This window comes from Cyprinus carpio, chromosome B25, assembly GCF_018340385.1.
Source record: "Cyprinus carpio isolate SPL01 chromosome B25, ASM1834038v1, whole genome shotgun sequence".
Classification (NCBI taxonomy): domain Eukaryota; kingdom Metazoa; phylum Chordata; class Actinopteri; order Cypriniformes; family Cyprinidae; genus Cyprinus; species Cyprinus carpio.
Window position 1 is genome coordinate 13,427,557 of NC_056621.1, and position 14,471 is coordinate 13,442,027.

The window sequence follows — 14,471 nt, forward strand, 5'->3', positions numbered from 1 at the left end:
TCTGTTAATATGAGATAATAAAAAGTGCATGCATAGTAATTATACAATAATTTACTATTATACAGAAAAAACAATAAAGAAAATTGAAAATATATATTCTGAAATTATAAAAATATTTTATTTTCATTTCCAACATTCAAAATGCAATGTAAAAACATTGTAGTTGGCATAATTAAAATTAGTAATTAAAAAAAGTCTTAACTCCGTCATTTATAAACAGAAGTATGTTAAAATGCTAAAAACACAGTTGTTTCGGTTACGAGGTAGGATTTTCATGTTTCTGAAGGTGTCCTCCACTACAGACAAGATCAGTGTGACAGAAGCTTAGACCCATTCATTTGAAAAATAAATCAATGTACTCAAATTCAATGAATTACATTACATGTGAAGTCTGCAGACACTCCTTGGTATGCACCCATATTTGAGTTTGTTTGTAGTAAAACCCTACAAAAGTATCACCTATATGTACAGCCTAATGCACCACGACTGTAGATGTTTGCTGGCAAGACTTCAATCTCTTTCTGATTGTATTTCAGTCCTCTATCCACACAAATGAAGGCTTTGACCACAGTTGAGAGTGTGACTTTTCCAGGTGGATGGCATCCGCTGTCAGAGATGGATCTATTGGATGAGGAGACAGCAAGGATGTGCGGGCGGCAAGGAGGCCCATGCGCACACAGCTGTCTGTGTCCAACCCTTGTAAGATCCCCACCATCATTGCTCCAGCAAAACTAGATGAGACAGAGAGAGTCTAATGCGACATGCTTTTGTTTTGTATGATGTTAAATACATTTGTTAACATACCTGTCACCGGCTCCAGACACATTTACTGTTTCTTTAGAGCTCATAGCCAGCGCAGGATAATGAACAGCACACAGCCGTCCCTTCTGTTACAAAAGACATAAATAATCTTCAGCATTTTAATGTTACAACTAAGATCTTTAGATTTACTCAAAGTAATAATTTACCCAAAAATGAAAATTTACACTCAGGCCATCCAAGGTATAGATGAGTTTGTTTCTTCATGGGAACAGATTTGGATAAATTTAGCATTACATCACTTGCTCACAAATGGATCCTCTGTAGTGAATGGGTGCCGTCAGAATGAGAATCCAAACAGCTGATAAAAACATCACAATAATCCACACCACTCCAGTTCATCAGTTATGTCTTGTGAAGCAAAAGCTGCATGTTTGTACGAAACAAATCTATCATTAAGCCATTTTAACTTGACCGTTGCAAAATACCATAATCCATAATCCGTTGCAAAATACCAAAGTCCATAATCCATAACATCCATCCTCTGTTGTCATCTCACATCAAAATAATTCAAAATATTTGTTTAGAACTTTTTTCACTTGTAAATGGTGCTAGATCAGTGCATATTTCTCTCCTGATTCAGACGAGAACACTTATTCACTGGAGAGCAATATTATAGATATAGTTTTGAAGTAATTAAGGCATTAAAAATGTCTTAAAGTGCCCTTATTATGGATTTTTGAAAATTACCTTTCATGCAGTGTGTACCACAGCTCTAAGTGAATGAAAAAATCCTGCAAAGTTTTAAATCTGAAAGTGCACAGCATAAGAGCAGACTCAGAGTAGTCATTAAAAAAAGTCATTTTTAAAATGAATCCCAAGCCGTTTCATGTTGAGCACCCCCCCGCCCACCCCCGTTAGCTACGATGAATAATCAACAATGTGCGTATTGAGGCGTATGAAACATGTCTTTAATGAATTAACTGTCAAATAGTAAATGTCAAATAATAAATCTTTACTATTCTAAAACAGACTCACTTGCTCTCTCTATCCCCTTTATTCTCATATCTTTATCTTTAATATTTTTCTTTTCAAAATATTTTGTGTACAAATAAATAATTGAAGTTGGTTATTTTGTTTAAAAATATTATAAATGGATGAGGTGGCAAGAGGGGCCTTTTACCCCACACACAGTACTGATACAAATACTTCAGCTAAAATAATGTTGTTGTTGTTGTTGTTTTAAATAATGTCTAAGTTAATACTTGTTCAAAACTATCACTTTAGCAAAGTTTGTTCTATTTTCTGCTTATTTTGAAAAATAAAATAATTATTTTTTGTTCAATAAATATACTGTCATTAAAATATGTTAATATAAAAAAATATATTTTAAAATACAGAAACAAAAATAATTTTAATTAGTAAAAATTCTGAAAGTATTGAAGGAGATCCAATAATAATTTAATATATATTTACAGTAGTAAAAACAAATGATATTTTATTATATGATATTAATAATATGGTTTCATTCTAAACATGGTGATTATATTTAATATGGACACCCAACATAATATATGATATTTACCATCTGAATCTAACCATGTCATGTCAACATATGGAAAAGTCAGCCATCTATTAATTATCATGTTAATTACTGTACACCTTTAGCCCCAACAGCAGGGGTGCTTTTTACCCCAAATACCATACTTTTACATATTCGTTCGTTATTTAAAAATGTTGCTTTAATTATCTTAAACAAAACTGAAAATCATAAAGAAGACCTTTGTCTCAAAATATACGCATTGATTTTACTGATTCTTATTTAAATCTACAACATTTTTAAAAAATTTGATCAAGTTAGAAGAAAAACAAAAATACACACCTGCACCCTATTCCTGTGAAAAGGAAATGTTTTGGAAAGTGCTACGCCACATTTTTGTGCCATCTAGTGGTTTAGATGAAAATAATATCAAAGGTGCCTTTTTCCCTGGGGCGCCCTTAGCCCCGTTGTACCCTACTTTTCCCTATACCCTTTACACAAAGAAAGAAGCTCAAAGAGTGATCTAATTTGAAACAGGATGGGACAGACAATGGTTCTACACAGGGCCATTGCTATCAGGGCAAAAGGTGGTGACATTTCTAGGGGCCCCGGGCTTGAAGGATCCCTCCTTCCAGAACACGTTTTCAAGGGGGCCCACAGAAACAACCTGCATTGGGCCCTGGATACCCCAGTTACAGCTCTGGTTCTATAAAAGATTTGGAGGCCCTTCATATTTACAGGGCCCAATAGTAACAGGAGTGCCAGAGAGCCCTCATAGACCAAGAGCCTTGTTCAAGAGGCATTGTATGGCAAAGGGACACATATATTCCAGCATAAATAAACATTTGTTTTCATTGTTTATGGGTTTTTCGTACCAAACTGTATCACGCAACATTAAAGCCCAGGGCCCCCTCGGGCTCTTGTTAGTCAAGGGCCCCTGGGCACTGGCCCCATTGGCCCGGTCAGTAATCCATCCCTACATATTGCAAATGAATCCTTAAGCGAACTGTTTGGGAGTCGTTGAGCAAGTAAGGTTAAAATAAATGCATTTATAAGAAAATGAAAGTGTTTTTTGACCTTGCATGCATGTCGACCTATTACTGGGGACTCCCGAAACCAAAATATGAATCTTTCATAACCCATAATAGGGGCACTTTAATGATTCATTTGTTTATTAAAAATGCACAGCTTTTCGTTTTACAAGACATCAAATGATACTGGAGTCGTGTAGATTATTGTGCTGTTTTTATCAGCTGTTTGGACTCTCATTCTGACGGCACCCATTCACTGTAGAGGATACATTTATCCTGCAGAGGAATCCTTTGATGAGCAAGTGATGCAATGCTAAATTTCTCCAAATCTGTTCCCATGAAGAATCTCATCTTCATCACCCAAGGCTGAGTAAATCTTCAGCAAATTTTCATTTTTGGCTGAACTACTCCTTTATGATTAATTATATTAATTAATGATAATAGGGCCATCATACCAGCTTTTGCTTTCGTGGCTGCAAATTCACAGTCCCAGCATCATGTTCTCCACACACCATCACACCCAGCGCACCTAAAGTGACCACCACACAATTCAGATGATCCAGCAGGGGGCGGGAGAGAGCCGGTACACAGCCCAAGACATCCTCAAGTGATCTGGGCAACTCTGAACAAAATGATGCTTGGTTTACTATTCAAGTAGCTCGCCACTTCCTGTCCAGCAATCAAGCACTTGATTATTTTAGGTTTTTTTTTTTTTTAACTCTGGTACCTGTAGGAGTAGGCAGACCTAGTGTATGATTCATTGTGCAGAGCTCAGCCAGATTGGGGGAGGTGTAAGATAGGGCTCTCCAGCTCTCTGACAGGAAGGGCTTACAGGCCTTATCTGCATCCGTGGGCTCAAACCATACTCAGCAAAAGAAAAAGACATGCAATATGCACATGACACCTTACTTGAATCTATGACCTCGATAGACGCTCTGAAGCAGTATAGATAAATGAGGTTTACCAGGGACTGCATGTTTCTTGGCAATACAGCACACATAATCGATGGTTGAAAGGGGAATGTTGCCATCAAGAACTACAAGAGATGCTGATGCAAGCTGATCCTCAAACTGAGATACCTGAACATAGAGATAAAAAAAGATTTATGCTGTTAATTAGTTGTTACATTTAATTTAAAACCCTTGCAGATATTCCTATTGCAACAGGAAGTTTGCATGGGAAATATATATCAGAGAGTTTGTCCTTTTTATAGCCAATGATTTGAATTTTAATCACAGCCATGAACATGATTTACTATTTCCTAGTCAATTTCATGTGTTAAAAGGAGGCGGGGCAATCTAATTCCATGGTCTATCTGATTGGACAAAATGAGTGAGTACAGGATGAGTCATCATTATAATTTCCTCTGTTTACCTGACATATAAAGACTGAACGTTTAGAAATATGTTTATCTGGTTTTTGTCAGTGTTTAGATGTGAATTAGCATGTAAATGCTATGCAAACTAACATAGCTGGACTTAAATCCACAATGCATCATGATTACTTTAATAGTTTGTGGTCAGTATGATTTTATATTTTTTAGGAAATTAATCATTTTTAGCAAGGATGCATTAAATTGTTCAAAAGTGACAGTAAATAGTTACAAAATATTTATATTTCAAAGAAATGTTGTTTTTAATATGTTTTATTTCTTAAAGAATCCTGAAAAAATGTCCAGTGGCACAATTGTTTTCAACACTGATAATAAAAGAAACATTTCTTTTGCACCAGATCAGCATATTAGAATGATTTCTGAAGAATTATGTAATGCTGAAGACTGAAGTAATGTCATTACAGCTATTTAAAGTTGTAATAATATGCCACAATATTACTTTTTGACTATATGTTTGATCAAATGAATTCAGCCTTGGTGATCATAGGATACTTTTTAAAAATATTAAAAAAATCTGTGTGACTAACCTTTTGAACAGTAGTATACTTTTCGAATATACCTACATATTGCTCTTGTATTTGCTGATGGATGTCCATGTCGCCCAATCCCAGGCTCAGCTCTCCAGACTCAGTTATAACAGCACAATAGGTCGCAGTCCTTTGGTCCTGTAATCTGGCAACTGCGCTTGTATCCTGATGAGCATAAAGCAAAAAACTGTAGTTACAATGAAATTTTGGCTACAAGAGCAATAAAATGCTAAATATAACTCACCATGTGTTTACAATAGTTTAGCACAGCGTCGCTATGAGAGTCTTTGCCAATGGCAGAGATGAAGAGAGGCTTGTGCCCTAATCTGCTTAAACAGTCTACATGAAATATAAGTAAAAAATGAGAATTGTATATATTCAATGAAAATAATATGAATGACACGTTACATACCAGCAATATTCCTGCCTACACCTCCAAAAGACTGACAAACACTTCCTGGATTTGTCTGACCAAACTGAAAGTATAATACAAAATATTTACCTGTATAATGTCATAAAAAGTTACTTGAGCTCCTTTAGCTTGTTTTATTAGTCTCACCACCAATTTCTTTGTTGCTCCTTTAGCGATGAAATCAACGTTTATTCCACCAATAACAATCTGAGGGAAATAAATAGTGTTATTTGAGCAGTATTTAGATAATATTACAGTATTAGCTTTTATTTTTTCATTTTAAGTTTTAGTAATATTATGTGCTTTTGTCATTTTTATTAAGCTTTGGGTTTTTATTATTTCTTAATATAGTTGTAGCAGTTTTAGTACTTAAAATATTTCAGTTGGTTGTCAAGGCAAAGTTGGTTTCAATGTTTAATCCAATATTAATACTTTATTTTATTTCAGCTTTATTTCAATTAACAAAAAATATTTTTTAATTAGTTTTAGTTAACAATAGAAAACGCTTAAAATAAAATTTAGTCTTTCCATAAGAGCTTATTATATTTTGCAAAAACTATTTGAGAGTTTTTTAGTTTGTTTTTACTGTACCACTTACAGTGTTGGAGTCTATTCTCTGGTCCTTTGATTTTCGGGTTTTAATGTCACCTCTGAAGTTGCCTCCACTTTTCTCTTTATGTTTAGAAAGGGCACATGCAATCTGACCGCCCACCTTGGCATTGTTTTGAATGAGTGCTATATCTGAAAATGAATGAACTTCAGGAAAATACCACAAAAAGACACATGAAACCAAAATGAACATAAAAAGTTAATGTTATTATAAGTATATATATATAAGAATGTGTATACAGTAAACCTTATCATGACAAACTATCTTTTGTGTCTTAAACGGATACTGGCTTGCAAGGACTTCCCTTTAGTCAGCTCACTGACTCGCTGAAGGATAAAAGGGGTGACATCTCTTCCTGTGACACCTTTTGAGCTTCAGATATACAAAGAAAATGCTTTTATCAGAAGTGTTTGTCACTCGTACACTGTACATAAGGTATGGCCAATCACTGTTTTTCTCTACCTGGCCTCCGTCACAGCTGTTTGTATGGCATCTTCTATCTGTTGTCCTGTGGCTGCATGTTCCTCAGGGATGGGAATGGCCAACAGAAGACCACTTTGCAGCCCCAGAGATAGTGTGCTAGCTGTTGAGGAAAGAGAGAGTTAAAGATCCCTTCACAAATGACTAAGCAGGATGAGTTTATGTCTGAGGAACTTTATCTATGATCTCTGTTTCAACTAGCTCTTTCAGTTAGGATCACTGCAGCATTCGGTAAATGTGAAATATTGACATTTACTCAAATGTATGTGCGGTAAAAGCTTAAACACTAAGACTTGCCAATAAGATCCGCTGCTTCTTGAGAATCCACATTGCCGAGAGAAGAAATCCAATAACCAAAATCCACTTTGCCGAGAGAAGAAAGCCGGGAAGCTCTTTGAATCTCCATAGAACTTAAGTATATATTATATATATATATAAACTCCCTTTACAAAAAAATCTAAAAAAAAAAACTCAAATTATATATTATATATATATATAAACTCCCTTTACAAAAAAGGGTAAAACAACAACGTCAGATGATTTTGAAGTTGGAGTAGAAAATCATATTGTGTTTTTTGCCCTACCCTACCTTTTTTAACATCGCAGAGCTGGTGAAAGACAAGCATTTGTGGTTAAAAAGTATATAAATTTGCATTTTTCTTAGAAAATGGCTGATTGTTTCACTATATAAGACCCTTATTCCTTGGCTGGGATCATTTAGAGCCCTTTGAAGCTGCATTGAAACCGCAATTTGGACTTTCAACCCATTGGCTCCCATTGACGTAAGGAAAAATATATGGAGAAAAATCCTGGAATGTTTTCCTTAAAAACCTTAATTTCTTTTTGACTGAAGAAAGAAAGACATGAACATTTGGATGACATGGGGGTGAGTATATTACAAGGGAAATTTTTATTCTGGAAGTGAACTAATCCTTTAAAGTCTTACCAAGAACTCAAGAGTGCGACCGATATCTAGGATGGATTTCACCCCAGCTGACACAACAGCAACAGGGGTTCGACCCAGTTCAGTGAGGTCTGCGCTCACATCCAGAGCTACAAGAGATAATACACTGGTCATTAAATATACATTTCACATGGATATAAGAACAATTTTGAAAATACACATGCAGTTTTCTCCATCTCTATGTACTCCTCCAATGCCTCCAGTTACAAAAACAGGAATCCCAGCTCTGTGAGCCGCAATCATTGTGCTGGAGACAGTTGTGCCACCCGACAAACCCTAGATTTAAAATGAAACAGACATTTCACATGAATAGATATAATCACATAGTTACAAATAAAGATTACTTCAGCTCCAGACCTTGCTGATGACATAAGGTAAGTCCCTTCTGGACACTTTTAGTGCCATTTTGCTTTGTGCCAGAAAGTCCAGTTCATCTGACGAAAGGCCCACATGAATGCTGCCCTCAAGAATCCCAACGGTTGCAGGGATTGCACCCTCAGCCCTCACAATTCCCTCCACTTCCTTTGCTGTACTGAAATTCAGAGGGAATGCAGTCGTTTGGTAAATACTGAATCCTTGTGGACATATTAAAAGTTTCCACATTTTATTTTTAAAAACCTCGTGCAATAATAAAAAAGAACTAGTCTGACTCTGTACTGTTTTTAAGATAAAAAGTCACGTGACAACCCTGACTTTAGAATGGCCTGAGGGAAAAGTTCAACATATTAAGTGTTTGACAGCACTGTAGGAGATTTATCAAATTTTTCTACCTGAGATTGTGAGGATAAGGCATTCCATGTGTGATAATAGTGCTTTCCAAAGCCACAACTGGCCTTTGATCCGCTAAAGCCTCTTTCACATCAGGATGAATGATAAAGAGGCTGTCTGTAAGAGAAATATAGAATAGCTGACCCAAACAACACTGTATTCAAACCACTGAACCACAAGACATGCTCGACAAGTTTTAATTGATTCTCATATGTCTAGTGTTTGACAAATTCAATTTTTTTTGGCACATGGATTGCTTCTATGGTGCTTTTTGGCCATTTTGGAGCCTGACAGCCAAGGTCCCCATTTACTGTATGGAAAGTAAAAGTTTTGACATTTTGCTAAACACTTTATTTTTTCTTAGTTCCACTGAAGATAAGAAAACCAGTTTGCAACAACATTGACAGGAAATGATAAATGATGGATGATAAATACTCAGTATAATCTGCAGGGATTCAATTAGTCAGATGTAAGATGTATTGCTTAGGAAAATGAAATTGGGACATGGTTGCTCTGAATGCAAATACCTGAATCTAGACCTGTGGTTTGTGCTAGTTTACCTTTTTTGCGATGTCTGCTGGATGAAGTTGTAATGCAACGTCTAAGAAACGCAGACAACCTCCACATCTTCAGAACTTGATCTTCAGGTCAGCAAAACTCGCAACGTAAAATACAGTCAAGCCACCGTGTGCTGCAGAGTTTCCACAAACTTCAAAAGGAACAATTTGTCATGCTCTACTTGTTTGAGACAAGTGACGTGCTGATATAAGCAACAGTCACAATCCTCCACGTTTCAAAAGATGAAATACAGAAATACACTAAACATAAAACCAACACACGGGTCCAAGTAAACAATTCAGGACTTCAGTCGTTCAATGAAGACTGACAGAAACGAGGCTGCGTTCGCTCATTAAAACACTTCTCACGCGCTACTCGCTTTAAGAAGTGACTTCAGTCACGACTCGGCTTAAATAAAGCCAGTTTTGTATTCTGGCTATTAAACTCTCAGTTTAAGCTGTTTGCTTTTCGGCTCGACTCCGCTAGGTTGAACTTTGATCTGATTGGGTATGTTTGTACTAGTTGAGAATCGCCTTTTACTCAGAAAGTCTGTCAGATGGGGGATATACAAGGGCATTTTAATGAATAAAGGTTTACAATGGGAATATCTACGAATATAGAGATTTTTTTGGTTGGTTTTAATACATTTTTGTCTTCTATTTTCTATAAGAGGTTTCATAACTCTATAGGCCACTTTCATAGACTCAGCTGACTGAATGAACTGCTTAAAATAAGTTTTGTAGACAAATAAATCTTGCCTATACATTTGAGAATAATGATAAAGCACCCAAAATAATTATATTATTGATGTGCTGGCCCTTCTAAAGCAAAATAATCTGATAAAGTTGCCAGCAAATTGAATAATCTCACATAAACATGTTTTTGTGTGTGTGTGTGTGTGTGTGTGTGTGTGTTTGTTTATAAGATGTCATTTGATTTTTTATTGTACAAGTAAACAAATGAATATGATTATATAGACTATAATAGAAAAAAACTATATAGAAAAAAAAACAGAGATTAACAAAAATATAAAAAAAGAAAGGAAATTATAATATATAACAGAATAGAAGTATAATAGCAACAGTAGACTGATGATGTCAAGCTTAAATCAGACATTTTCACAGAGCCTGTAAGCATAAAGCATGTTGTGCCACAGGTTTAGTTGCTGGTAAACCCTTTACATCAATAGCTGTAATGCTACTCTGTACTGAGCCACTGTAATGCACATCTGTAGTAAGAACTGAAGAATTCTCGCTCAGTATTATGGCTGTCTCTGCAATGGAAGACTTTAAAACATGTTCGTCATTCTGAAACTTAACCATATTGACAAATGTATGAGCTTTATGCTCTTCAAACAGCCGATAACATTCAATCTCAGAGCTAGATTTAATGTCTGTAGGAAACGTTGACTCCAAGATGGTTTCCTCTTCTTGACCATCAGTGTCCAAAAGCTCCATTTCAAACCAATTTGGATTCTTCAGCTGGTAATTTTTAAAAGCTTCAATAGCATCCCGAAGTCCTCGTCCTGATGGACAGTTGAAGTAATCGTTCTCCCTGATGCCTTCAATGCACTTAATCCGGCCCGGCTCATGTTTTTCCATGTCTACTATTCGGAAGTAAAGTTCTTCAAAGTGCTTCATCAGTTTGTACTTCACCACAACGTTAAAAGGTGCTGGAACGTCATCCTCACTGCACACGTCATCAAAATAAGCCACCATGTACTTGTGGAAAGATGAAGCATGAACGAAATCCGGTATAATGAGGCTCAGAGCCGGTGTGAGCATGTCTCCTATGGGTGAACGTTCATCCTCCTTCAGTCTCACTTTGTGCTCACCGCACATGGCCTTCCACTTGGCATGTACGCCTGGAGAGCACAAGATCAGGACTTTATCTGAGGACTTGGAGATTCGTTCCCTTTGCATATCCAGCCACTGAATTCTGCCGATTGTGCTAAGCCAGGCGGAGTCCAGGAGATCTAGAGTTACATCTGTGCCACATTTAGCCCTCATGAAGGCACATAACTTCAAGATGATTTCTTTGTACAGGGGGTGGTCCAGAGAATAAATGATGATGACCCTCTTAGGCTCGTGAATGGGATTCCACTCGAGTTTACCCTTTGCACATGTTGAGTTGTCTGAGGAGGGCGTTTCTGTCAAAAGTCATGATTGTTATTAAGATACAAAAGCTTTGGAACCTTCAAAATGTATATATGCAGAATAATGTAGCCTATATTTGACTTTTATTACACTTGGTGCGATCAGGTACTCCTGGCAAGTTTGTATTTTTAAGAGATGGGAAGTTGTTTGATGTCAGTCGCGTTTCAATAACTATAACGCAATGATATTACGCAGCGCCTGAAAATAGTGAAAATAGAGTTGCAGCCGGCAAATTTCAGGCGCTGCGCAATATCATGGGGCCTGCTGCACCCATGTATGGTAGCAAAGTTTCTTGATTATTACGCCGGATTGAGAGTATAGTTCCTAGCCATATGGGCCTAGAAGATCGCAACTTTTCATTTTCCGTCAGTTTTAGTACACGATGTAACTACAGAAGAGTCAAGTTTTAAATAGGGAAAATATCAAAACTCTTTGGTCATTTTTGAGTGAGATGCTAACAGTCTAATCTGATTCAATGATCTATGCTAAGCTAAGCTAAAAGTGCTACCGCCAGACCCGGAGATCGAAAACTCAACTGTTTAATGGATTTCAAAACCCTTACGAAAAAAGAAGTTTAATTAGTATACTTCTTTTAAAACAACTGTTTACTTTTTAACTTTATGTTTTACTTAAAATAATGTATACTGTTATACTTACAAAAGTCTAAATATACTTGAACTTTTTAAGTATACTTAAGAAGTATACTACTTTTTGGTAAGGGAAGCCCTGTCTGTGAAACCAGGCCTAAGTTTTGTGCTTATTCATTTGATTGTTTTATTTGCACTGACCTTTATGTAAATCCTTGTACTTCAAAAATACAATACAGCCAAAAATGCAAACAGTAGCCGCCAATGAAGCCAACAACACCCCCAGTGTCACCAAAGTGATAAAAACAACAGGAGCACCTGGAAGAACTGACATTAAAATGTTAATAAAGATAAAACAAACTAGAGGTCAAATGAACCATACACTGAGACATTTAAATTGTTGTGTATCCTAATTTGAATGCTGGCTAGTTAAAAACACACAGGCGATAAGACATTTATTGTTAATGTATAATACATACAGGGACAGATATCAAATTTCCTTCTGTATTCCAGACAGTTATTCATGCTTTGAACAGACAGTGGCTGAATCTGTTGAACAGGGCATCTTTTAATCATTTAGTGATATGAGAGAAATTATTAATAAAACATCCTCATACAACTGAATATTATTTACAAACCATACTCTCATATAAATGGTACTGTAACTCACCACCAATTCCAGATCGCAGTGATATATACGAAATGCTTCCAGCGTGAAATTAACCTTCAGAAATGTCTCGTTATCTTAAAAACAGAATTCATTTAGCATTCACGCTCATTGTCTGTGCTTCCTATATTAATGGTATATATGAAAATACATTTATGATGGAACACACTACAGGTGGCACTGTGGAGTCTTTTAGATACTGAACATTAAAAGTACCTTTAAGACAATGTGAAACGGTTCTGGTTGAAGGTCAGGACTGCAGAAGGAGACTTTGTATTGGTCAGAGAACTCTTCTGGTTTAAATTCTATTGTTATCACCAAGTCACCATTTTCTTCATCCTTTCGCACTGACGGTTCTTTTACCGTCATATCCCAAATGCGATCTAAAATGACAAACAGATTTACATCACTTCCGAATAATACCAATAGGACAGAATGCAGATTTTCCATGTTTCCAGAGCATTTCGGATTAAATGTCTGCTTCATATCTAATCTGTTTGATTGCGTTATTGATTAATTCTTACCTGGAACTGTGATGTTGGTTATTGTTGTATAGCTCCCTCTGTCTGGCTTTGGTAAATTAGTTACAAAAACCTGGTATTTAAAGTCGGGGATGAGCACAATTCTGTCCAAAGAAAATGTCCACTAAAAAAGTGAAGGAAAGAGGCAAAGCTGAAACAAAGGTGTGAATAACATTGCATAGTACATTATAAAAAAAATTAAAAAATCTCTCTGTAAATAAAGATTATTGAAGTATGTTACTACTAGGTCTTTCTACTTCAAAATGTCATGTTTATTTCAATGCGTTACTTGCTATTTTTTTGCATTAGTGAAATGTACTGAGTTTCAAAGTACACTTTTTCAGTGGATATATGATTGTATAAGTTATAGAACTCTTACCCTGCCCCGTCCTGGGTTTAATTTATCCGATAGTGTGTTACGGAAAATGTAACGAACACAAATGCTGTGATTTGTCAACATTTCAACCACAAGTACTTCAGTCCCTTTGAGAGTGTATATATTCGCTGAGGAAAATAATTCAATAAATGCTTTAAATAATTATGCCTACCATCTGTACAGGTTCTGTTATAAGAAGAACATTTCCTGTCAAAAAGGCAATTTGATTGAAATGATTTGGTTATTTTTAAATAAATTATAGTCCTATATGTTATCATATTCGTCTTACCATCCGGTAGCTGGTTCCATGTAATGTTTAGGACTGGTGCAAACTGTCCACTGTCGTCCTTCTTGGCTGCTACCTTTGCAGTTACATTAGGTAACCTTGGGGCGTTGTATCTTGGCACTACCAAACCCTCATCTGAACAGTTACCTAAGACCATCAAAGAAATATCTAATGAACATGTCTTTGATTTTGTCTTTAAAAAACTCATTTTTAAAGAAGACATCAACTCCTACTTGCCTACTTCAACCTTGCATTTCACTCCCTGTCAGAAAGCAGCATAATAAAAAAGTTACTTTTTTTATATGAATAACATTAACGTTAATGGATAAAAGGGAACAAACAGTATCTTTACCTCTTGAGAACATTCCATCGGAGGGAGTTCAATGAGATGCAGAGGTGAGATTTTCATTATAACACATGAAAGCAGAAAGAAAAGAGAGACAAAAATCACTCTCATTGTATTTAATGTTTTCTCTGGTACTGTGATTTTTAAGTAATGTGACAGATCATCGAACATCCTCTCATGGCTTTCTTAGATTCTATCTGTATTTAGAGGAAACCAGGAGATCTGATAAAGGGGCGGAGATGAGCCTGACGCACACGAAGATATAAAGCCTTTCTCACGAACGCTGTCTTTTATTCAAGTCTATCTTAAAATCAAGTCCTTTAACTACACATGCAATGAATTCAGCTAAAAAAGTTTCTATTCTCAGCCATTTGTCAAGCTTTTATTTTTAATACTAAGTTAGACTCAAAGTTTTAATAGCCATTTGGTTTTGAGATGTAAGATGACCTACTTGTTTCATTTTCTACCACTGAAACACAGGACTAGATCA

The 14,471-nt window shown here is 36.0% G+C and overlaps 2 protein-coding genes across 2 annotated transcripts; both read right to left on the reverse strand.

Annotated features, from left to right (window-relative positions):
* Window positions 1-94: 94 nt before the first annotated feature.
* LOC109087342 (pseudouridine-metabolizing bifunctional protein C1861.05-like) lies at window positions 95-9,515 on the reverse strand. Its single transcript, XM_042753066.1, is given in 19 exon segments — window positions 95-731; window positions 805-887; window positions 3,786-3,952; window positions 4,058-4,195; window positions 4,295-4,409; window positions 5,287-5,415; window positions 5,495-5,589; window positions 5,663-5,726; window positions 5,810-5,869; window positions 6,261-6,403; window positions 6,559-6,644; window positions 6,735-6,855; window positions 7,050-7,095; window positions 7,097-7,162; window positions 7,699-7,805; window positions 7,881-7,992; window positions 8,074-8,248; window positions 8,487-8,601; window positions 9,045-9,515. Coding segments are annotated over 19 exon segments (2,088 nt in total). The 5' UTR covers window positions 9,112-9,515; the 3' UTR covers window positions 95-532.
* Window positions 9,516-9,788: 273 nt separating this feature from the next.
* Window positions 9,789-14,283, reverse strand: LOC109087294 (interleukin-17 receptor A-like). Its single transcript, XM_042753341.1, has 10 exons — window positions 13,988-14,283; window positions 13,873-13,897; window positions 13,639-13,782; window positions 13,353-13,477; window positions 12,977-13,097; window positions 12,653-12,835; window positions 12,456-12,529; window positions 12,265-12,334; window positions 11,987-12,112; window positions 9,789-11,191 (listed from the first exon to the last, which is right to left on the reverse strand). The coding sequence occupies exons 1-10, from the start codon at window positions 14,150-14,152 to the stop codon at window positions 10,161-10,163; spliced, it is 2,064 nt and encodes a 687-aa protein (XP_042609275.1). The 5' UTR covers window positions 14,153-14,283; the 3' UTR covers window positions 9,789-10,160.
* Between the last annotated feature and the right edge of the window lie 188 nt (window positions 14,284-14,471).